This window comes from Ambystoma mexicanum, chromosome 13 (genome assembly GCF_040938575.1).
Source record: "Ambystoma mexicanum isolate Mex_15411 chromosome 13, UKY_AmexF1_1, whole genome shotgun sequence".
NCBI lineage: Eukaryota > Metazoa > Chordata > Amphibia > Caudata > Ambystomatidae > Ambystoma > Ambystoma mexicanum.
Genome location: NC_090938.1, coordinates 731306596 through 731329944, shown reverse-complemented (window position 1 = coordinate 731329944; position 23349 = coordinate 731306596). Strand labels below are relative to the sequence as shown.

The window sequence follows — 23349 nt, the reverse complement described above, 5'->3', positions numbered from 1 at the left end:
CACGCCCCAAGCTTCTTTCCCCCGAACCAAAAAGTTCAGTAGTTACGCACATCTTTCAGCTCACCACTGGACTGATTTTGCCCTCCCAAAATGCTGAATGCCTTCCATGGACTTCCATGGGATAACCTCGAAAACGTGTGCCCTAACCGTTCAACGAGGATCCTGTGAGGTGCAGTCAATACGGCCTCTATACAGATCTTTCAAGTTTCCCATAGCCAGGTGTGAGAAGGCCACCCAGTCCTGTTGTTTTCCCTTTGGTTTCTGGAACTTGTGTTTTTTTCTTTCCCATTTGGAATTTAGGAAAACGACAAGTCCCAGAATTCCAAGCAAAGAAAGGACTGGATGGCCTTCTCATGTATGGCTACTGGACACTTGAGATCTTTGCCTATATGTCTGAGGAGAGGGGCAGAATTGGCTCTTGAGGGAGAAGGAGCTAATGCTCAATTCATGCTGATTCACCATGGCATACACTATACATTGAAATCAGTGTTCTCTTATCTCCAGTCTCTAGCAATGTAAGCTTGTGCAATCTACAGCCTAGCAATGTAAACTTGTGCAATCCCCAGCCTAACAATGTAAGCTTGTGCAATCTCCAGTCTCTCTCGCAAGCTAGGCTTGTGCAACCCTTCCTAGACATTATAAGGCCTAACATTCCTACCTGATACAACTTGCAAGGGCTAGCTGATAGTTGTCCCTGGTTGGGCTCACTGGATTGCAATGTGAATTGTTTCTCTTACATTGGGGCCTCATGTGGTTCTCCTAACTAAGAAATATGAAAAATGAAGGTGGAATTGATGGAGATATGACCCCAGGAAGGATAGCTCAGGGGAAACGTGTTAAACTTGGAAGCAAGGCAATGCGGGGCAACAAAGGTTTGAATCCTGATCATGTGCTTTGAAACCACTTGCTGGTATTAAGCGCATTATAAATTAACAATAAAATAGATAAATAATACATGTCAACCCTCCTGATTTAGGCGCAGACTCCCGAGTTTGTTAACAATGTTGCTATTTTTTCAGGGCTCCTTCCTAAAATAATTCGAACCCCAATGCAATTGAATGGGAAAATTCAGTTCACCCAATTTCTCGAGAGAATGTCCCTCCATAGGTGGTACAAAATGTTGGCATGTATGCATACCTGCCTAACCGCTGGGTTTATCCCGGAGACTCTGGGTTTTTACGCTCTTCTCTGGGTCTCCGGGGAAGAGCGTGGAGTCTCCGGGTTTTCTGCCACAGACCCAGTGTTCAAATAACAATACACATCTGCAGGCATTTCGCGTTAATTCTTAGCTGGGGCTCGGTTGGCTGTGTAGTGGAGATGGGCAAAGAGCAGGTGGGCCGTGTTTCAAGAGATAGAAATCTACAACATCCAGTGATTAAAAGCAGCTGCCAGACACAATGCCCTCTGATTATCTGTCCATTCACATGGAAAACGGAGGCCAGCGACGGACACAGCAAAGAGACAGACGTGACCCCATGCAGTTAACTAATCTATCCGGCTGGAACCACATCAAGTAAAAGGACTCAACGCACCAAAAAGAGGACAAGCGCATTGAAATAAGAAGTGAAATGCTGCAAGTGCAGTGACAAACAGTGCATACCCATTTAAAAAAAGAATGTATTAGTATATATATATATATATATATATATATATATACACGTGTCAAATATACAAATGTAATTCATTTTAGGGAGACAAAATTAAGATCCAGGAACCCAGGGAGGCCTTTTGCAGCTTTTATTTACATTACAACAGTCAGTTTGCCTCAGCAGTCATAGTGTTTCCAAAAATGTAACAAACTATGGCTGGACCTTAACAATAGGTAAATATGCCTTGGTGTGCAAATGCCTGGCCCCCACCCAGTGGCGTCACCAGGAATCAAATTTAGGAGGGTCACAGAGGGGGCCACAGACAAAAGTGGGGGGCCACCTATGAAAGGTCATGTGTGATGTCACAAGCCCTCCTGCAGAGAGGCTTTTGTACACCAACTACCCCACTGCCCCTCCCCTCCCATCAGAACGCAGGCCCAAAACTATTCAGTGACTAATGGCCCATCATTAGCAGTTTTGTGCTCTACATTCTGATGGGAGGGGCTGCAAGCTGCTCTGCACACTATGGGGGGGTCGCTGTGCCGAACACCTTAGAAGTGGCTCATGTTCATACGGATGCCAGAATGCATACCAAATCACTGCTAGCTTTGAGACAAAAGGAGAGCATTTGTCGTGTGATATGCAGACATTTGCCTTATTGAGTGTCACAAATGCCATGAACAGAGAACACGGTCACTGCTCGCCTTAAGGTGGGGGGCGCAGGATTTCAGAGGGAGGGCCCGGGCTCCCGCACCGCCCCCCCTAGCAACGCCACTGCACCCACCTTGGGAGGTTCCCATACATGGCTGTCTGTTGCAAAGAAGTCAGTGCTGTTGATGTGCTGCACCTGCTTGCAGCATGTGTGTTTGTCGTGCGTTCTGCTTTAGCGTGGGTGTAGCAGTGTAAGGTTTCCAAATGAAAAAAGGGCATTCCAAAAATGGTAAATGAGTTTTTTAGTGCAACATAGACAAATAACTTTCTTTTGGGGAGGCAGCAGAGTGGTGCATTGATTATAATAGAAATAGGGGTTCTAATACTGCAAAGTGTTGTAATGTGCTTACTAGCTGAGTGGATGACATCACTGCTAAATGGAATGTAGTGATGTCAGTGTGAGTGGAGTGTTGGTGTGTGTGGGTTCTAAGCTTGGCAGTTGGAGTTATGCTGACTTGGAAGGACATGCCAATGTTTTGTTCCTGGGATTGAACTAAAATAAATACTTAATAACTTACCTGCTGGCTCGGGTGTTCATCAGCTTCCAAGTTATTACACTGGCGACGAGGATGGGATTCCTGTCGTGGAGGGGGCAGACCAGATCCAGGAAACATTGCCCTCCATATAATACATGTCCTTGAGGAAGTCAGCAAGTAGGGGCCCACAGTTGTTGGACTAGGCTTATTCCTTCCTCAGCAGGCCGGGCGGTGCTGAATTGAGGACCTAGTCGGCACACAGTCCGGTGTGCAGAGTTAACAGCAGCAGCTGTTCCAGTGTGGGCCGACTGTCCCAGTTACCGGGTGGTTCTGGGAACGGTAATTTATCGGCACACAGTTCGGTGTGCGGTACCTGGGAAGCTTCTGCCATCTGTATCAAGCTGGCCGGGTGGAGTTTGTGCTGGCAGATCCCCAGCAGGTGTATGGAAACTGTACGGCACACGTGTCGGTGTGCGGTGTAATCCGGAGGCTCCCGGTGCACAAGTCATTGTGCAGCAGTGAGAACGCGGTGTGCCTGTACGCTGACCGCGGCATCTTTGTCGGCTCTGCTGAGGAGCGGCGCACTAGGAGGTGGTCGTCGCCACTTGACTCTCAGGCAGAGGTCTGCATTGGTGAGGTGCTGAAGGAGAGCGGTACCGAGTGCCGACATGCACTTAACCGCTGAACATCAATCGAGCGTTTGCCCGGGTGAGCATGGTGGTCCGCTCTGTGTTTCAAGGAGGAGCGTGACGGGGAGGCGGTGCCCCGGCGTTGCGGACTCCATGGAAACCGCAGCTATCGTTGAGCTGCGGAGATGTTGCCGCAGCTGCAGCTCAAGCCTAATGGTGACGTTGCCTTTCTCTGGGCATGCGTCCCAGCACCAGGAGCTGGAACGCGGTTGTGTCACTCACTGGAGGGCCAACCGGCGTTCAGGAGTGACGTCGGCCTGGTCGGGGCGTGCGTTCCAGTGTGCTGGGCTGGAACGCAAGGAAGTGCTTCGTTTGCGTTGCTCATACGGAGCTCTAGACTACTGTTCCTTACTTTCACATGTTGCCGGAAGGAAATTGGAGCATGGCAACGATGTGGATTTGGATGTCCTGATGGAAAGGGTGTTAGTGGACACCCAAAGGGACTTCATGTGGAGTGGTGAACTCGTTTTGGGAAGACGCAGTGACGTGAACTGTTTACACTGCTGTTTTATCAGGTTGGGCGCGAGACATGATTCGCCTGCAGCCTGCGACCTGAGTCGTGCTGTGTGGGTTTTGGAGGTGTTAGATCTTTTGTCACAGCGGTTTGTTTTGATGCAGAGGGTGTTCCTGTGTTTGGGGAACCTGTTTCACTAGTGAGATTTTAATATTACCGGTTGTGTAGTGTGTGCGTGTGCATGGGCCCGTATGAGTGAATAGTGCGCGCGCTGAGAGTTGTGTATGGGTGATTGCTTTGTGTTGTATTGAGAAATTGCAATCTTGTGTGCTAATGAGAAGTTGTTGAGTGTGTTCCTGCATTATTTTGTATTACATTGCATATTGTTTTCTCTCATTCAATGATTCTTTTCTTGCAGGTTGTATTTCCATTATTGGATTTACGGACTCGTGGGTGGGGGCACTTGCGGGTTGAATTGCTTTGTGAACAGCATTGTTTATCCTGTGCTGTGTGTATTTATATGCGCCTACAGTTATCCTTTACCAATAATTACGTGATATAATGCATTTTTACACATCATTTTGTATTTAAAATGTGTGCAATGTTTTGCGTGTATGCCAACCATCCGGTTTTGGGGTTTGCATTGGTGCGTGAGGTGAAAGTTGCGTTGTGTAGGAGTGGTTGGTTATTGAGGTGTTCTGCTGGGGTGCAGCAGGTGAGGCTGGACCTGGGGTCCATGATGAGTGGCGAGTGTGCTGCGTTGGTGCAGTTTGGCCGGACCAGGGGTCCATTAAGTGAAGTGCGCTGCGTTTTGCGTTCGCAGGAGGCTGGACCTGGGGTCCATGGTATGTGGTAGGTGTGCTGCGGGTGGCAGTAGGCTGGACCTGGGGTCCAAGGTGTGTAGTAGGTGTGCTGCGGCTGGCAGTAGGCTGGACCCGGGGTCCAGGTCCATGGTGAGTGGTGAGTGGCGAGTGTGCTGCGTTGGTGCAGTTTGGCCGGACCAGGGGTCCATTAAGTGAAGTGTGCTGCGTTTTACGTTCGCAGGAGGCTGGACCTGGGGTCCATGGTATGTGGTAGGTGTGATGCGGGTGGCAGTAGGCTGGACCTGGGGTCCAAGGTGTGTAGTAGGTGTGCTGCGGCTGGCAGTAGGCTGGACCTGGGGTCCAGGGCGGTTAGTGTGTGTGGTTGGTGCGTGTCTAGTCCAGGTGGTTGGTCCTGGCTGTGTGCCGCTTTCTTGCGGGTTGGTTCTCTAAGGTTAAGGGTTTTGTGGTTTTGTGGTATCCTTAGGGGTGCTGTAGTGAACTGTTCCGTTGTTGTGCTTGTTGTTGCTCTGTTGAGCTGTGTGGAGTGTACCCGGGGGTGGCAGCCCTGGTGTCCTAGGGGGCAGACTAGGACGGGAGGATGTTTGTGCACTGAGGGTTGAGGAGTGTTAGGTAGTTATCTATTGGGGACGCTGGGTCGTGGCAGGACCTAGGTTCTAAGGGGCAGCTTGGAACAGGTGGAGGTGCGTAGTTTTTATTTTGTTTCTCGAAGGTTGTCCAGTTCTGTTTTTGGAAGGAGTGAGCCCTTTGTAGAATGCGTTGGGTTCCTCTCTGTTTGTTATAAAGGGAGGAGTGGAAGTGGTGTAGAGTTGGGCGTAGGACTTGGTATAAGGGTTTGGTAGACACTTACGTGTCAAGTTGCCCAACGTGTTGGCACAGTGTTAGTATCTTGGGGGTGCCATGTAGGTTTTATTGGGTTCTTACTCCTTTGGTGGAGCACTTTCCTGTTCCTTGGTGTGTCAGGGTTTTGGAGTTCTCTGGGGGCAGTTTCTTGTCGCCAGTGGTGTAACTAGTTGGAGCATTACGTGCTGGCCACACGTATATGCAGGGGTTTTTGTCTGGTGATGGTTTAGGTGTGATCATTATCTGTTTCCAACAAAGTAAAGGAGGGAGAAGTGTTGTAATGTGCTTACTAGCTGAGTGGATGACATCACTGCTAAATGGAATGTAGTGATGTCAGTGTGAGTGGAGTGTTGGTGTGTGTGGGTTCTAAGCTTGGCAGTTGGAGTTATGCTGACTTGGAAGGACATGCCAATGTTTTGTTCCTGGGATTGAACTAAAATAAATACTTAATAACTTACCTGCTGGCTCGGGTGTTCATCAGCTTCCAAGTTATTACACAAACATGTTTCTTTGTTTTACTTTGTATATTTATTCAGTGAAGGGGGTATACAACAAGCAACAAAGCCAACAGAATCAATAAACTATGGCCGCTACAATCACTGAGTTTACCTTTTTGACATGTGGGCGATGTCTTGTACAATTGGGCGGAGTCTTGTGTGGCTATGGGTGGGGCTTAAATCTCAGGAATTTTGATTTTCAAATGTAGGCAGCTATGCTTTGCAAGCATGTGTGTGTGAACCTCTTGACTGCTTTGGGATTGTTCAGCGGTTACCAAATGTATCTCTTACCTTGGTTCTCGCCTTACATCATCACACAAATCATTACATGTGTGACAGTAGAGCAGTATTAATTGATGCTCGAATTTATGTCGCAGCTTAAAATGGCCGGCTGGGCTGTGCCAGCTGATAAATTCCCGTGACATCTCGCGAGAATCAATCACGTGAGCGCAGAAGCGGTTTTTATGTTGCTCGTGCGCGGGGTCACGCGCTCACACCTGTCGACGTGGCACACACGCAGCGCGACTGCTGAAGACCGCCGCCTGTCTCCCACAGTAGGTTGGGTTACCCTCTATCCACTCCTTTCCATCGGTTGCTTTTCAAAGCCTCCGTGACCGTTAATCTTGTACCGGTTCGGTCCTGATATTAATTAACGGAAGAGAGAACGCTCTGTCGGCAGTAGCAGAGCAACTTGTCAGTAATGGCCTGTTATGGAAGCATAAATCAACACAACGAACCCCCTGGAATGCTATTGTTGCACTGTGTTCAGTTCTAGATGCAACATCTGCAGCAAGCAGCATTGTTTCTAGCTATGTCGCTTCTGGAGCATTATATTCAGTTTTGGGGTTCTCGTCGAGAGAACTGTAAATTCTTTACACCACACATCCGGAATAAAAAGGAGAGATTAGAGACAGATTGGTGCCTAAAGCGGTGCTCTGTTTGTGCGAGCGTTGAAATGGGAATGAGATTACTGTCTAAACTTGTATACCAGGCGAAAAGAAAAATGAGAGAGTGGGATATGAGAGAGGTTCACATTCCTGTAGTGAACGAGCATTGTTTTTTTCTGCGGAAGAGTACTGCCAGCTCCAGTGGTCGCTGTGGACCATTTAAATATGTTTTCCCGGAATGGGTAAATGTACAGAGTAGACGCCAACAGAAGTGCTGGAAACACAAACAGTACATTTAGAAAGACTTTGCACGTACTAGAGTTTTAATGGCTTGTATAAAGAGAGGTAAAGCTGGAGTGTGAGGAGTCGGTAGCAATATGGAAAAAATGCATGGTACCGATCTGCCCCGAAATGCTTTGTTGCTCTGCTTTTAAAATCTCTTCTCATTTTGATTTTCTTATCCCGCCTTCAGCATTATTTTTCCATTCCTTAACTTTCCTCCAGCTGGTCTTTGATTTGAGTTCCCTCTGGCATGCGTATCTGCCTTTCTTACCCGGCATCCTGGCTCTATTTCCATTGCCTGCCTCTTAACATTGCATGCCAAGGTCGAATGGTCCCTGTGAGTATTTTAACAGGTGCTTCAAAAATGTTCTAATTACAATATCTGATGCCTTTGGAGGCCCTGTAAAGTGACACTCCAAACCACCTCTCTTTGTAGCAGGTCCTTAAAGGGAAGGGTCATGTGGCGGGCACCTCAGCATAACTGGCAGAACTTCTTTTGACGGGATGTCCTGTCACACATGTTTTCATAATATTGTGCACCCAAGCCCTGCCCTCTGATGTATGGGGCTGTGAGGTAAAGGAAGTGTGCCCCTTCTAATTTTCAGATGTAGTGACGTCACTGGAAGTGACATCACATAAAGTGACGTGCGTCTTTCACACTTGAGGGCGTCAGGGAAAGTTACATTACAGGATGGTGCCAGGAATAAACGAAGAGACAAATACATATGTGAGCGCAATATATGAATAGTCACTAACTATTGAAAATGGGGCCTTACTATTGTTTATTTAACCATGATAGTCTACACTATGAAAATGCAGATTTAATTTATTTATATACGGGAGAAACTATGCTGTTTTGATCACAAAAGAACGTACAGTATATAAGAAATCAGATTTAACTGGAAGCAGTGAGCTTCTTACAATGGGGTGAGTTTGAGGGACATTTGTCCAGGTTGTGGAGGGGAGAAAATGGAAAAGTTACCGGGGACAATACATAAGTGGACATATATAGATTGAGGACAACCAACATTGGACATTTTAAGTGCCGATAGGTGGTATGGCCAGCTGTGCTCTGGATGTGAGCATGATGGGTGAAGTTCTAGAGTGGAGGCAGAGGAAGTGAGGGACAGAGACAGGTTAAGACGAGGGACAAATGTTAGCAGGCAGATGAGAGGTAGGTTAAGAGGGTAACTGGGAGGCGAGGAGGTAGTTTTTTTAGTCTGGGTTTGATTAATAAAGCCCTCTATTTTGGCAGATAAGCACAGTGAGATAGAATGAGTTGCCCAGGATCACACACTTTAGTTATATAGTGATGCCAGAGTGGCCCTTGACAACATATCTTTTCCTCTCTGATTGCTACACATATGCATTAATGTTTGACTTTCAAGTGATAAACACACTTTATTTTATAGAGGTGACTTGAAAAGTGCCCATATCACTTACAAAACCAGCAGAGAAAAATTCCTTTAATTGCAAAAACATGTAAGCAAAGAGCAGTTGTAGTTTTCCTCTCAGGATGGGTAATGTGAGCCTTCAAAATCTCCTGGGTTTTACAACTGAGCTTCTAAGACTTAAATACCCTCCTTCAAACAATCAATGTGTTACAATTACCAGCTTGTAGTCACTTCTTGGCACACACATGCAGATTGTTACAAGGGGAATTTGTTCTATTAAAAAAAGTGTTTTGTTTTTACCAACAACCATGCACCTTGAAATAAAGTAGATGGTTTAAAAAGCTAGGTATATTTCATAGAGATTGTAGAGAAATGGTACACATTTGGGCAGGTGACTCGAGCTGCATGGGGCTTCCATGGGCAAAAAATGGTACCATTCCTGTTATTAGTACACTTAATTTGGGGATAAATGACTCACCCGCCCGTTTTAAGTCACTTCAGTGTCACTTTATTTGTATTCAGAAGGGCATTTAAATGGCCCTCCAGCGTCCCGCAGCAGACTGATGGGGAGTCAGCAGGGCCTCAGCAAGTGTTGCGAGGAAGGAAGAAGGGCCTGGTGGCAGGATGCTGCCCACCCAGTCTCCCCTCTCGAGGCTAGCGAAGTAGTTATGCAGAAGCACCTGAAGCCTGCAATGCCCCCATCGGTGCATGGCCCCGTGCGGCAGCACAGACTGGCCATGCCTTGGTCCAGTCCTATACTGAGGGCCGACTTCCAGTCTTCCCATTACCTGGTTTAAAAGACGTAAGTTTTTTTTCTTATTGGAACCCTCCCCCCCTCCAACTGTTTACCTCCTCAAACAGTTAAGCTATGTCCCTATCTGATTTATTCGTTAATCAAGGCCAATACAACAAAAAAATAGCATCAATGTATTTCTACTTGTCTAGCGCTACTCCAGGTGAGAATGAAGACTACTTTGCTTTTGCCTAAAACATCCTGTTACTCTCAACTTGCCAAAGTACTGAGTAAAATACCCATGCCGCAAAATGAAACGTGGCGCCCTGCCCTCCACCATAAGCTTGTTGTATGTACCAGCAGAAACAGTAACCATTGCCTTCACTCTTCTCTTTTGGTATTGGGTAAACAGTTAACACTTTGGCCTCATTACAACTCTGGCGGTAGCCGAGCCGTTAGAAACGACAAAGCTGCCGCCGCAGTTGCTTTTTTTCTGGCACTCGTGAATGGGCAAGAACCGGGTCATGCCAAGTTAGGCGGACCCGTTACTTGCCCATTTTCGGGTGCCGGAATCAAGGGCATCCCGATCCACATTCTGCCCCTTAGGGCTGAATGGGGATGGGGACGTCGGATGCTCCGGCACAACTCTGATGTGCAGGTGCATCCGACGTGCTCGGCTCGCGGGTGCCGTTACACCCGCCAGGAAAAACCTGGCGGGTGAAAAGGTTCCTGCGAGCAGAGCCCGTAGTATGGCGGTCCAGGAAGTACAGCACCGGCATGCTTACCGGTACCGTACTTCCCAGACCGCCATGCTCGTAATGAGGCCGTAGGAATGAGTTGCAATACTCTACGCTGTTACCAGAATTAATCATAGGTGAGATGTGGAAAATTGGATTCTTCTATGAATATTGAGTGAACATACAGGCAACTCAAGAGAGGGGTTTGAATGTGTGCATTGTGAATGAGCCGTAGGGGGTGGGGGGTAGTGAAATGTCAAGTCGGATGAAGGACCGAGTAACATTTAACCCAGTGGCACTCTCTTTGTGAGTGTACAAAATAGGGTATGATTTTGAACAGCTTTTGAAAGTTTTGAGCATCCTTGCTTTGTCACAGTTCAGACTTATAATTAATAAGTGGATCTTCCCCCCAAGCTCACGTTTTGGGGAGGGGTGGTGTGTAGGATGTGATAACTAGTTGTCATTTGAAGATGGCACACATAAGGCTTAGTGACGGTGCAATGCTTCGTGACCAGCCATAGTGTGGTAGCTGGAATCAGGCGTGTTTTGATAGATCATAGTCCCAACATGTTTGTTTCAGGTGTTCAGAACTCCACGCTCTTCTTCAGGAAAAAGCAGTTTCTGCTATCCTCTCATTGAATAAAGCTATTGTTTACTGACAACCCACTGAGTATACTATCTCAGGGATTCGAAATTGAGGGGAGCTGGGATCTATTTAGCTCCTGCTTCTAGCATGGTCGAACCTGGCTAACTTGAAACCAACAGCTACCAGGAGCTAGTACACATCTAATACACATTTAAACACAATGGTTGATACAAAATGAACATGTAAAGGCACATTGCTGGTAGCTCCTGGTACCCCTGCGGTAGCTCCTACCTAGTGGGTGAAGCCCGACACCCAGGAGCTGGTTTTAACTCCTGACTGAATCTCAATTTCGAACCCTGCTTTCTGAATATTGATCCACGTTCACCACCTCTTTATGTATGTCTTTGCCTTTAACTGTTCACTCTTACCTGAAACGCTTGGTTCCCTCTTGTCTCATGAGCAGAGGTAGCCTCATGCTTGGCTACACTCTGGCACTGTACGGTGCTGTAAATGGATGTAAGTGTCCAGTTATATATGTACCCCTTAACATTGGTGGTTAGACTTCTTTTAAGTAAGGCTACATTTGGAAATAATGCAATCAAGAAACAAACTGTTCATGTAGGAACACTGGATGAGCACTGCACCCACTAATGTAGCCACTGAACCACTTCTCAGCTTGGACACAAGGCCTCCTTTGTGCTTGGCCACCTAACCCCCTTTAACGTTATCCCAGGGAATATACTTCGGAAGCCAGTTTTTAAGGAGAAGTACACCACATTTAAAATAAAAGCGAAATGAATAGGGTGCTACTTGCCTTAAAAGGCAGGGCGCATTGCCATGCATAGGAGTTTGAAGTAGATCTTTGTTATCCGCTAAACCCCACCCCTACCTAGCTACTGAACTGCAACTCCACATATCCTAACCACTAGACCTCGTGTCAGTGTAAGCAATTTAACCTCAGTGAAACTTGAACAGTTGATTAAACCTCACTGGGCCATTCCTCAATGTAGCAACTCCACCACATATTAGTATGAGATCGTGGACTAGTTTAAGCAAGGCATAGAACAGTTAAGCTAACTTGGCCCTTAGCTTAAGAAGGGATGGTGGTATACATTTTGGAATAGAGCAGAAGGCCTTTAAAATTCATGCCATAAACTTCTTGTCTTTGCATGCTTCATGATACAATTCCTTTTGTTTCTCTTTCTTTCCCCAGGGATTGATGGGCCGAAACATGTCAGGGTGACCGAAGTGACGCAGACCTCCCTAACATTGCATTGGGATCGGCCAGCAGCCCATGTTGACCGGTACCTGGTGACCTACGTCTCAGCAGCTGGGATACCCCGCCAAGTGGTGGTCCCAGCCTCAGGAGAGGAAGTTGTCACGCTGACTGACCTGGACAGCGGTGCTGAGTACACCTTGACAGTGACAGCAGAGAGAGGGAGCGAAGCCAGTGTGCCGGCCTCCACCGTGGCCACAACGGGTATGTGCGTAGGGCAGGGCTGCACAACTGAGGGAGGTGAAGACTATCATACCTGATCTCTGACACAATCCATCAAAATGTCCCCTTTAATTTCCAGTGGTACACCCTGCATCAGTCGCAACGCCATAACTTTCCTTCCTTTAGGGTTTGCCATTTGTGTGCGTTTCCAATTCTGTTTTTGCTTTCTACTCTCTTGTTACGCAGACATATTGAAATAGAAGATACCTAGACTGCTAGACCGGTCCATACAAGTATTTTTGTCCACTGCCTCCCATAGTACTAACCTAAAAAGAAATGCTGAGGTCTGTCTCCCCTACACACTGCACAGAATTCTCTCGTGTCTGTTGTGGGCCTCCTCAAATGTGGGTATTATTTCCCTGACACCTCTGCCCACAGACCTGGGCCATCATGTGTAGCTTGCAGCTTTGGAATAGGCAACTTTTTGATGGAATGCGTATTCCAATGCCTGGGCCTGTTGGTCTCATCTGCAGTTAATTCCAGGTTTTCTTGGTTTAATGCTGGCTTCCAGAGTGGCGTAACTGGAAGCCTCAAGGTTAGGGTTGTTTTAAGGATTGGCTCGAAATTGGCGCATCCTGAGTGTAGCAAGAATGGAGGCCTGAAACGGTGTCTGTGTTAATTGGGGTGTGGGTCATGGAGGGTCTGAGAAGCTTGATAGAGATGTGCAGGTCAATGGTGAAGATCTTAAGAAGACATGAAAGACAGGACGTAGAGAGCCAAAAGAGAAAAGAAGAGAAGACATTGGGGCCTGCAAGGTGGTGTGGTGTGATGGGGAGGAAGTGGCGAGATTGGTTGCACAACCAGGAAATAGGACGGGGAGTGAGAAAAAGATGTTAATTGAGTTTTTGGAAGAGAGAATATAAGGACGGAAGGAGGACCAAAGACAGAAGAAGACACAATGAGTGTCAAGGTTTTTTGATGAAATAGGGAAGGAAATGGACGAGTGTGATGATGGATAAATATTGCGAGAGGGAAAGCAAGAAAGAAAATGTTAAAATTGGATGAAGAGGATTCAGTAATAGACTCAGAGGGGAGTGAGTAATAGACTCAGAGGGGAGTGAGTAATAGACACAGGGGGGAGAACGGTGGAGAAGGTTGTAAGGAAGAAGGAGAGTGTGACTAATGAGTGTGTTGAAAGAAAGCAGGAGAGAGAGTAAATCATAAAAAGAGAAAGAAAGAAAGAGAATAGATGCTGGTGGTCCTCAAATATATGTTTATTTTTTCCGATCAAAATTTACCACCAAAATGTTGATGGTGGGTTGGGCTCAGACAAAATTAGTGGTGTTGGGCTGAGGTGGTGGTCGGTGTATGCGGGGGTGGGGGGTCTACTTTCTCATTCTGTGGTTAAAAAAACGAAAGGACAAAACAAGCAAAGGAAATTCTAGCAGTTTTTTTGTTGCAATAGACACACATCTGTGTAGACAGAGAGAAAGGGCTAGCGAAGTGGAGAAAGGGTACGTGTGTGATAGGGACAGAGAGCAGGGCAAATAGACAACGAGTGGAAGGGATAGAGACAAATAAAGATAGAGAGATACTGAGAGACTGAAGGAGGCAAAGACAGAGACGGACCGTATGAGAAAACGTTATTGAGTCAGCGTCTCTTCCAATGTGAACGATTCATCAGCATTTTACAGCTGTCCCTCAGCTCTCTTCATCCTTTTAGACACTTGAGTATGTATTACATTTCTTTGTGCATTGTATTAATCACTGAAGATTTGGATTTGCAGGTCCAATGGCTTGGTGTGCAGACGAAGATGCTCTCATGGCCATAGCCTCTATGGTCTACAAAAAGACTGATTCCTCTACAAGTCCTCTAGAGCAAGGGCAGAGTAATGCACGTCGGGCTGATATCCTCTAGGCCAGTCTTTTTCCACTCGTAAGCCGTTTATGTTTTAACTACCCTTCCTTCTAGATTTCCAGCATCCAAGGATATCAGTTCGTCTGGTTTTCACAAACACAAGGATCTATGTCTCCTTGTGATGGCTTCCCATTCCTTCCCCCGGAATGAGGACACTTCTTTTACCTGGGGGTAGTAGTGATAATAGAGGGGAGCAGTAGCCAATACGAGGTTTATACATTCAAAACATGATCTCCCTTCACTCATTGGTTGTGGCCCTGAAAACATAAATAGGCCCATTACAAAATGGTCGGTGCAGCAATACCGCACTTATTTATTGTTTATTTAATTAAATGTCTAAAGAGATCAACGGCCGTTGGGCATTGTGGCCATTGTGGCGCTGTTACAGTATGCTTACTTAGTTGCCAGGTGGGTACAGTTAGATGACAATGCAGACAATAATGACAACAGGAGAGAGGACAATACAGGTTCCTTGGTTACAGTGGAACAAGATAACAAGACGGGTCCAAGGTTACAGTGGAGCCGGGACAACTAACAGAGGCAGTTATTAGTGATACATTATTTAACATTACATGTGAGCGCCGGAGCTGTTTAACATTACAGACGGGAGGTGGTAGCTCTACGTAGCATAATGAATTGAAGAGTTTGGGTTTCAGCGCTTCACGAAAGACTGTATATGATGTTTCATTTCTGAGTGCTGTGGGATGGGCATTCCAGTTTTTGGGTGCTAGATGTTGGAAGCCGGAGCCTCCTGCTTTAGTTATTTAGAAGGAGGGGCTGTAGATCTATTGATATTGATATTTTATTTCTATTGCGCTCGTACACAAGTGTTTCAGAGCGCGACAAGGCAAGGGAGGGGAACAGGGGGGAACAAAACAACAAACTTACTAGGCCCAGTGACATTGAGAACAGTCAAGTGCATGGCAGAGGGGGAGGGGAAAAGTGCATGGAAGGGGGGAGAAGTAGAATGTGCGAAGCAGAGGAGAGACAGATAAATGATAATAAATAAATAATAAAGGCAACAAACAGTGGTTGTGCAGCCAGCAATTTGCAAGTGCTACGTTTAAGGCAGCAGACAGTGTAGGTCTGATAAGTGCAGGAAGAAAAGATCTGATTGGAGCAGTGCGTTCTAATAGGTCTGGGTGATGTGATAGGGGTGATCTTTTCAGATTGATAGGGGGCAGTGCGGGAGAGGCACTTGTGTGTGACGGCCATGGTTTTGAATAGGATGCACTCTGACTGGCAGCCAGTGCACATCTCTTCTCGCCTGAGAGATGTGTTCCCTTTTAGGATGCTCAGTGCTGCCCTGAGGGCGTTGTTTTGCGTAACTTGTAGCTTATCAAGTTTTTTAGAGGAGGTTCCCAGGGAAAGGGCATTACAGTAGTCGAGTTAGGCGCAGACTGTAGCCCTGGCTATTGCGAGGCAGTTTTTGCTTGACAAGTAAGGTTTGCCCGCGTTGATGATTTTAGTGGTGAGTGCTGCTGAAGAGGCAATGGCACTGACTTGGCGCGTCATGGACAAGGAGGAGTCAAAGAATACCCCTAGGGTTTCATCGAAGGTGATACAGTGATAGGCGTATTGTCAATGGTGAAGGTCCTGTATTGGGGGTGGAGTTTATTGAGCATCTCTTTAGTGCCTACCAAGCGGATCTCTGTTTTTTCTCCATTGAGACAAAGACAATTTGCTGCCATCCATGTCTGGATGGCTGCGTAAATGCTAGCTAAGGCAGCTGAATCTTGTTCGTAGGAGCCGGTTAGGGGGAGTAAGACTTGGGTGTCATCGGCATAGTTTATGTACGCTATGCCGCGATTGTCCAAGTCATTGAAGAGTGGTAAGGTAAAAATATTATATAGGGTGGGTGCAGTGCAGGAGCCCTGCGGGGCTCCACAGTGTATGGCAGTGGGTGCTGCGCAAGCAGTGTCTGAGAAGACCCTCATAAGTCTCCCTTTGAGGAAGGATGAGATCCAAGCTATGGCTTCAGGGGAGAAGTGGGCAGCATTTTTGAGTTGCTCACAGAGAGTATCATGGTTAACGCGATCAAACACAGCCGATAGATCTAGCAGGAGGAGAAGTGCCGGCTTGTCTTTGTCCATAATGTCACTGAGTTGTATCTTGAGATCAAGTAGAGCAGATTCTGTCCCATGGCCCGGGCGGAAGCCCGATTGCCTCTTGCCCAGGATGCTGTTTGCTTCCAAAAACTGCTGGATTTGGGTATAAGCAACTTTGTCCAGTATATTCAGCAGCAATGGGACGGTGGTGATAGGTCTGTAGTTGTTGGCTATCTCAGGGTCTAGTGAAGGTCTTTTCAGAAGTGGGCAAACCCATCCCGCTTTTAGGCATGCAGGGACTGTGTTAGAGTTGAATGAGGCATTAGTGAAAGTTTTAAGGAATGGGGCTAAGGTGTCTGCACATTCTTTGACCAGCTTGGCTGGGCAAGCATCGCCTTTGCAATTGGATGGTCTGATCTTCTGTACGATGTCCAGTACTTCGGACTCAGTGGGCCTCATTACAAGTTTGGAGGTAGCCATGCCCTTAATAGGGGCATGGCCACCCCCAAACTCGGGTCTGGCTCTGGGTCCCGCGAAAGGGGAATAACCGGGCCATTCCAACTTCGGCAGGGCCGGTAATTCACCTTTCGCGGGACCCGGAGCCAGTACGTCCGCATTCCCTTTGAGCCTCCAATGGGCTCAATGGGAATGGGGAGGATGGTAGCAGCGGTACCGTTCATAACGGTACCGTTGCTACCATCCAGTTCTGCTGGTCTGACCAGGCGTGCACAGCAGCACCCGCAAGCAGAACTTGTAATGTGGCGGCATGGTAAAAATGGCGCCGGTAGCACTACCGGTAGCACTTGTCTTACCGTCACTATTGTAATGAGGTCCAGTTACTTCTCTAAATGAGAAGAGTGTTTTCTCTTTTGTGTCCTTGAGAGTCGTATAAGACGCCATCATGTTGTATTTGGAGAGGTCCTTGTGCTGTTCATTGATCTTCTTCTGTAAGAGTTCAATTTGTTCCTTGCCCATTACTGGCACATTACTGCACCGGCCAACTACGAGTTTGTCAGAAAGTTGGAGGGTTCACCTCCAGTTATGAGCTGCAGGTAAATGGGCCAACTTTCCGGACGATTTTGCCGGAATTACCGGTGTGGTACTTCCGTCAAAATGCCCCATAGAGTCCTATGGACTAAACATTATTGGGGTCTAACACCGGCACCGTCACTTGTAATCTGGCAGTTATACTGCCAGACCAAGTAGCAGTAACGGTAATACAGCTTAGTGTTGTAACGGCAGATCTACTGGCGAAATACCACCAAACGTGAAATGTGCCCCTGTACAGTCTTGAGATCTCACCAAAGTAGCATGGAGGTATGTGCCTGGGATTTTCCAGAGACCACATGTGGTATTCATTCTAGAAGAGAATCACTTATGAGCCCAGTGTCATGGCTGCAGATGGTTTCCCATGCCAGAAGTGGGAACATGAGAGTCCAACCAGGAATACTCCTGGAGATTTAGCAGAAGAATGGGCTGAGCACTCTGTAAAAGAATAGCAAGCGATGGGACACTACAGGGCCTCATGACGAGTCTGGAGGTATTTCAGAGGTAAATCCTCTGAAATATCACCAAGTAGTGTTCACACCTAACAGGAAAAGCTGAGATATGTGTATTACCTTGTTGTCATTTTGTCTCGCATGGGATGCAGCCATCCAGTGTACTACTACTCAGGCAGCCGCACACTGCACCATTCTGTTGCGATTCACGTACATTTTGGGACTCTTTTTTTTTTAAAGAAAGCCGGTTTTTGCATATGCATTCACTTCATCCTGTGCTTATGGTAGAAAGAAGAAAGAATTACACATCTGAATTATATTTTGTAAAATGCACACAGTTATGAAGCATACGCTTCAGCACCTCCAATCGAATGATCGGCTGTTGTGATCAGTTAAGCCTTTTAGGACATTGCACTTGTTTTTATTATGTTTTTCTATCTCGCTAATTACAAAAACCCTCATACTTTCGCCTTAGCTGCAGCATATGGTGCCAGAAAGCCAGGACGAGAGTCTCTACCAGCGGGTGCTGTCGAAGAAATGTTTGCTGGGCGCAGCGGGATGGTAAAGAAACTTGTTGTGCCCTCTCCGACACCTAAGGTGCGGGGGACGGCCCAAATTGGCGTCGGATCGTCCAGTGAACGGCTTCAGTTCACTGACGGACAAAGAGTGGTCACAACGGTCATCGATGGAAGGGAAAGCCAGAAAGTGGTGATTCCCAATATGCGGCCTGCCATCAGTGAAGAGGAAATAAGGACCAGAAAGGTAGTTTCCGGAGGAGAACACCAGAAAATTGCTATAGGCAAGACACAGCCTACAGTTGCCAAAGAGAAAAAAGTGGTTACAACAGATGGAGCAACACAAGAGCCCCCCAAAAGCAGTTCTGGCAATGTAAGGCCAGTTATATTAAAGAAGGGAAAGGTGATAACCACTGTAATCACCAGGGGACCCAGTACGGCGGTGCCAACAAATGAAAAATCCCTTCTGAGCAAAAAGGAACGATTGAACACAACCATCATCACCGGAGGAAAACACCCACACTTGGCCACTTCCAGTGGAAGGCCTTCAATTTCCACAATGGAGAGGTTTGTGAAAAAAGTACTCACCGGGGAAGGAGCCATACAAGTTGTGCCAACGGGCAAAGGACCGACCTTGATGAAAGAGAAAAAAGTGGTTACAACTGTAATCACTAGACAAGGGCATAAAAAAGATACACTTACCACAGAGGAAAGAGTAATTACAACTGACCTCGTACAACCAGAGATGCCAAAAGTGGCACCCAGCAAGAAACCTTCAGCGACCCGAGAGGAAAGTGTGATTAGAGGAAAGGTAGTGTCAACCGATGGAAGACCACAACTTACCGAAGATGGAAAAGTTATCAGTGTAATTGGGGGAAAACAGTCAAGTAAAGGAGCACCACCCACTAAAAGCCCTCCGCCAATTATCAAAAAGGAACACGCTGTTACTTCTGTAATGGCAAAGGAAGGTGTCAGAAAAGGTGTGTTAACAGATGCAGGACCTTCAGTGACTAGAGATGGGAAAACAGTCCTCACAGGAGCTGGAAAAGAGGTCCCTCCCACCAAACGTCTACTCCTGGGATTGCCTACAGTTTCCCCAGGAGCAGAGTCTTCACAGCTTGCACCTGTTGATAAAAGGCCGCCACATATGAAGGAAGTGAGAGTGATCGCCATTGATGTAGAAGCATCACCAACTAAAACGTCTTTAGTTCCAAAAAAGGGAAAAGTGGTTCTCACAACATTCACCAAGGAACTAGCCAAGCCCACGAAGTCTACTGATAAAAAAACTACTCTCACTGCTGAAACAGAGGCAGCGGTGGCACCAGGAAAGCAACCACCCAAAGTGGCATCCCAAGACAAAAGGCCTTTGCTGTCCACAAAGGATAGTGTTAGCGGGATTCTGATCTCTGGTGAAGATTCTCAGAAAGCGATTTCATCAGAGAAAAGACCAACGCACACCCGGGTAGAAAAAGTTGTATCAACTTTGGACAAAAAACATTCTTACCAATTAGTGCCTGTTGATGGAAAGCCTCCAGTCAGCAAGGAGAAAACAGCAATTACAGGTGTGAAGAAACTGGATGCAGGCCACAAGCCTGTGCCCTCCACTAAAAGCCCTGGCACCACCAAAGAAAGTATGGTGATATTCCCCAAAACTAGGGAAGAGCTTGATAGAGTGAGTTCTTCGGAGGGAAAACCTATCCCCACAAAGAAAAGTGTTGTGCCTACAGCAGTGTCAAAAGTGGGTGAGAAAAAGGTGATTGTTGCAGAGAAAAGACCTACTTTCAGCAAAGAGGATGGAACGATTATGAAAGCAGTCACCGAAGGAGAACGCCAGAAGGTGCTCCCCCATGGAAAGAAGGTGTTTTCTGGGGAAGAGGACAGGATGGTGGGGAAGTCCACGAAACCCGTTAAGAAGGATCCTACTGGGGAGCACACCTCAAGGATAAAAACTGGAAGAGAGCGTTCAAACCAAACAACTCCCGGGGATTCACAAATAAAGTTACTTATGAAAAATGATCTCTTGTTAAAGAATGTAATTCAGAACATCTCTGCTAAGCTCTCACCATTCAATGGGACTCTGTTACAGAGACTGGAGAGCTACCTGAAGGCTACCTCATACCCCATGCGAGAGAACCAGACCATCAAAACCGTGGCCAAGGCCATCTTCTTGTACTTGGTGAGCAAAAAGCCACCCAACATTAGAGAGATTGTGTATGATCGATTGGCTGAAAAGACACCAACAGTGGTGACAACACTCTTATTGCAACCCACTCCGCCGAGTGAAAGGGTCACTTATCAAGGGAGCAGAGGCATCCCTTTCCGACTGCCAGAGGGAGATTCAGTATCTGATGATGACAGGAAGCCAGACAGTGCAAGAACCCCAGTGCAAAGGAGACATGAAAGTGGTGGACAGAATCTCAGCCAGTCAATGGGGGAGACCAGGAAGAAAACGGATGCACTCAGAGGTGGAGAACTCAGGCCAACCTCTGCGTCGCAGAAGGAGGGTTACAGTGCTCGCGAAGCTCTGCAGGTTGAACAGAAAGCCTCTAACGGGACCATAACAGAGAACATGAAGCATCCCAGGCCTCAGGTTGTGAGTCGTCTCTCTACAAGCATTTTGGTGTCCCTGGATGGCCTCAAGGGGCATTCCAACACTATTGTCATCAATTATAGAGATGTTCATGCTGACTTACGAGGGCATCGACTGGTTTTACCTGGAAACACCAGCATAGCCAAGATCTCTGGTTTGTCTCCTGGCACCAAATACCGAGTCGACCTACACGGAGTGTTCAAGGGCCAGTCTTCGAAGTCCTATTCCATTGTCACCTCGACAGGTATTATCTCTTTCCCACTGGAATGAATTCCCATTCATCCCGGGGGCATTGTGAATGCCCGGATGCTCGCGCGCACTCCAAGCTTCACTACCACACGCTTCTAGCTTTTCCTAGGAGAACGGTAGGAGAGTTTCTCATCACCTCTAGCAATGGCGAGCATCGATACCTATGGTCATCCACCATTAACCATGTGCCTTCTCATGTATTTCTTTTGTTCTTAGACTAACCCGTGGAGTGACGGAGGTGATGCTCGGCATGTTAGTGGAATTTCCACCGTGGTCTGTGATCTGTTCACATCACAAGCGGGGATGAAACTATCTACCCCCAACCTCACGCTTGTTTCTTTTCTGCACCTTAAACTTGTAATAGCCACTGTGCACCTTTTGTCAGAGTCACCTGGCAGCACCAGCTGAACGGTACACGCGCTTTTCTTGGGTTCTGCAATATTGGTTGGTACTAACACTTCCCCAAAGCTGTCACATTATGGCAACTGCACTCTTGGCCCCAGTGCACCTGCCATATTGAGCTACGCCTCCGCTTTGCAAGTCACAAGAATGTGCATATAGAAATATGCACATATGCAATGCTGCCACTCAGGGTATCCCTTTGCCAACACCCAGGTGCCTTTGGATGCCCAAGGGGCAAATGAGAAATGGTGGAAGGGATTAGGCCTAGCCGTGAGCCTTAAATCCTACAGAATTCGGTCTAGTCAGCTTGGGCGTGGATACCCTGACACGCTTCATTGTACTTGTAATCCAGGTCATAAAGAGAGTGTGAAGACATGTGGACTTAAGGTGCACTTAAGTCAGTCAAATGTCAGCCATTTTTAAAACGTAATACTTCTGTGATGCTAAAATCTAAGACGGTTCTGTGATGCTAAAATCTAAGACGGTAGCTTTGTTTTTTGGTCATAAAGTCCTAAATTAACCTTGGGGACCAGCACTGTGAAGTTAGAGAGTACAGTAGAGTTAGAGAACCCACAGTGCAGTTGAAGAGCCAGAAAGTGAAGGTAAAGGGCCCCACACCACATTGTTGTTAAAATATCCCAAAGGTGAAGTTGAAAAGTCAGAACATTAAGATGGATAGCCCTACAGTGAAGTTAGGGAACCATAAAGGGAAGTTAGCTAGACCTGTTGAGGAACTGCACAGCACATATGTGAAGTTAGAAGACAATACTGTGACGTGAGAGTGCATGACAATGACTTTAGGAAGCCCTTTTCCGAGGTTTGAGAGTCCAACTGTGCAGTCATAGAGCCTCAATCTGAAGTTAGTAACTACACATTGAAGCTATACAGCCCGACTCCGACAACAAGAGTCATGCTATGAAGGCAGGCGGCATCATGTAATGCCCTCAGGCCCTTCTGTGATAGGATCAAGCTCTAGCCCAATGCCACTGAGCTCAGTTGACATTTCATGGAGCCTGATTGGGATTTAATCTGCTGTTTTCATTTAGAATACGCATGACCTGGATTATAACATCATATGTATACATATATAGCCCGATTCTGCATGCATTATATGGTATATGTAGAGCATATACATATATGTTAAAGCTCTTGAAATGCAGATGTGTGTGCACATGTATACATAGGTATATTTACCCTCACTGATGTGGGCAAGGTGGGGTTTAACTCCTGGGCGTTGCGATTCCTGATGTAAGGAGGATCCGATGAAGGGCCGCCTCCAACCTTTTATTTTACAGCTGCAGCCGGTTGCCAAGCTGCGATGAAACACCAGCTCTCCTACCTCATAGGCAGAGCCACTGTCCCGGAAGTGGTGACGAGAAAAGGGCAACCGCTTTATGCGCATTTTAAAATAGATGGTAAATAGTGGGAATTAGTGCAGGAGAATCTACTTTGCCGTAATATTCCTGCCTGAAAAAAATGGTTATGTTTTCTAAATTCACAAATTACTTTTATAACTTGCAAACAAAGTCCCAACTTTAAAACCCCCAAATAACGTGCACAATATTGAAGTAAAAATTCAAAAGTCCAAACATAATTTTACACATATTTTAAGAAAGCAGCTTTTAGTTTGAACTCTTCAAATTACATTTCCAGTTAAATGTATAGAATTCATATAGGTACATTGTTAAATGAAAATGTTGTAGGCACTGTGTAGAGGCTTATCTGATTTCGGAGCGTTCGTTTAGAATGTGTAAAGACTTTTATAACTTTTAAAGGACATTTCCAACTTGTTCCACTGCTGCACAACCTTTATAATGTCGTAGGAAACGCATCAGAGGCGGACCACAGTTTATTCGAATATGTCTGCCTCTTTCACACTGTGAGCACTGGGGTTCATGGTTGCCTGGTGTCTCTGCTCCCTCGTTTTGGCGGGATGAACCCTAGAGTGATCCCCTGTAGGTACAGGGCGGACGGTGTGTCCTAACTGTGCG

At 46.7% G+C, this 23349-nt stretch overlaps 1 protein-coding gene across 16 annotated transcripts in view; it reads left to right on the top strand.

The window, feature by feature from the left end:
- Positions 1 to 23349, top strand: part of TNXB (tenascin XB) — a 687232-nt gene that overhangs the window by 363004 nt on the left and 300879 nt on the right. For 13 of the 16 annotated variants that reach the window (XM_069634959.1, XM_069634963.1, XM_069634962.1 and 10 more), the window contains exons 6-7: positions 11913 to 12179; positions 18078 to 20951. In XM_069634959.1, the coding sequence (XP_069491060.1) occupies positions 11913 to 12179; positions 18078 to 20951 (3141 nt within the window). The remainder of the gene's footprint in view (positions 1 to 11912; positions 12180 to 18077; positions 20952 to 23349) is intronic. The other 3 variants (XM_069634972.1, XM_069634970.1, XM_069634973.1) reach the window with 1 other exon arrangement.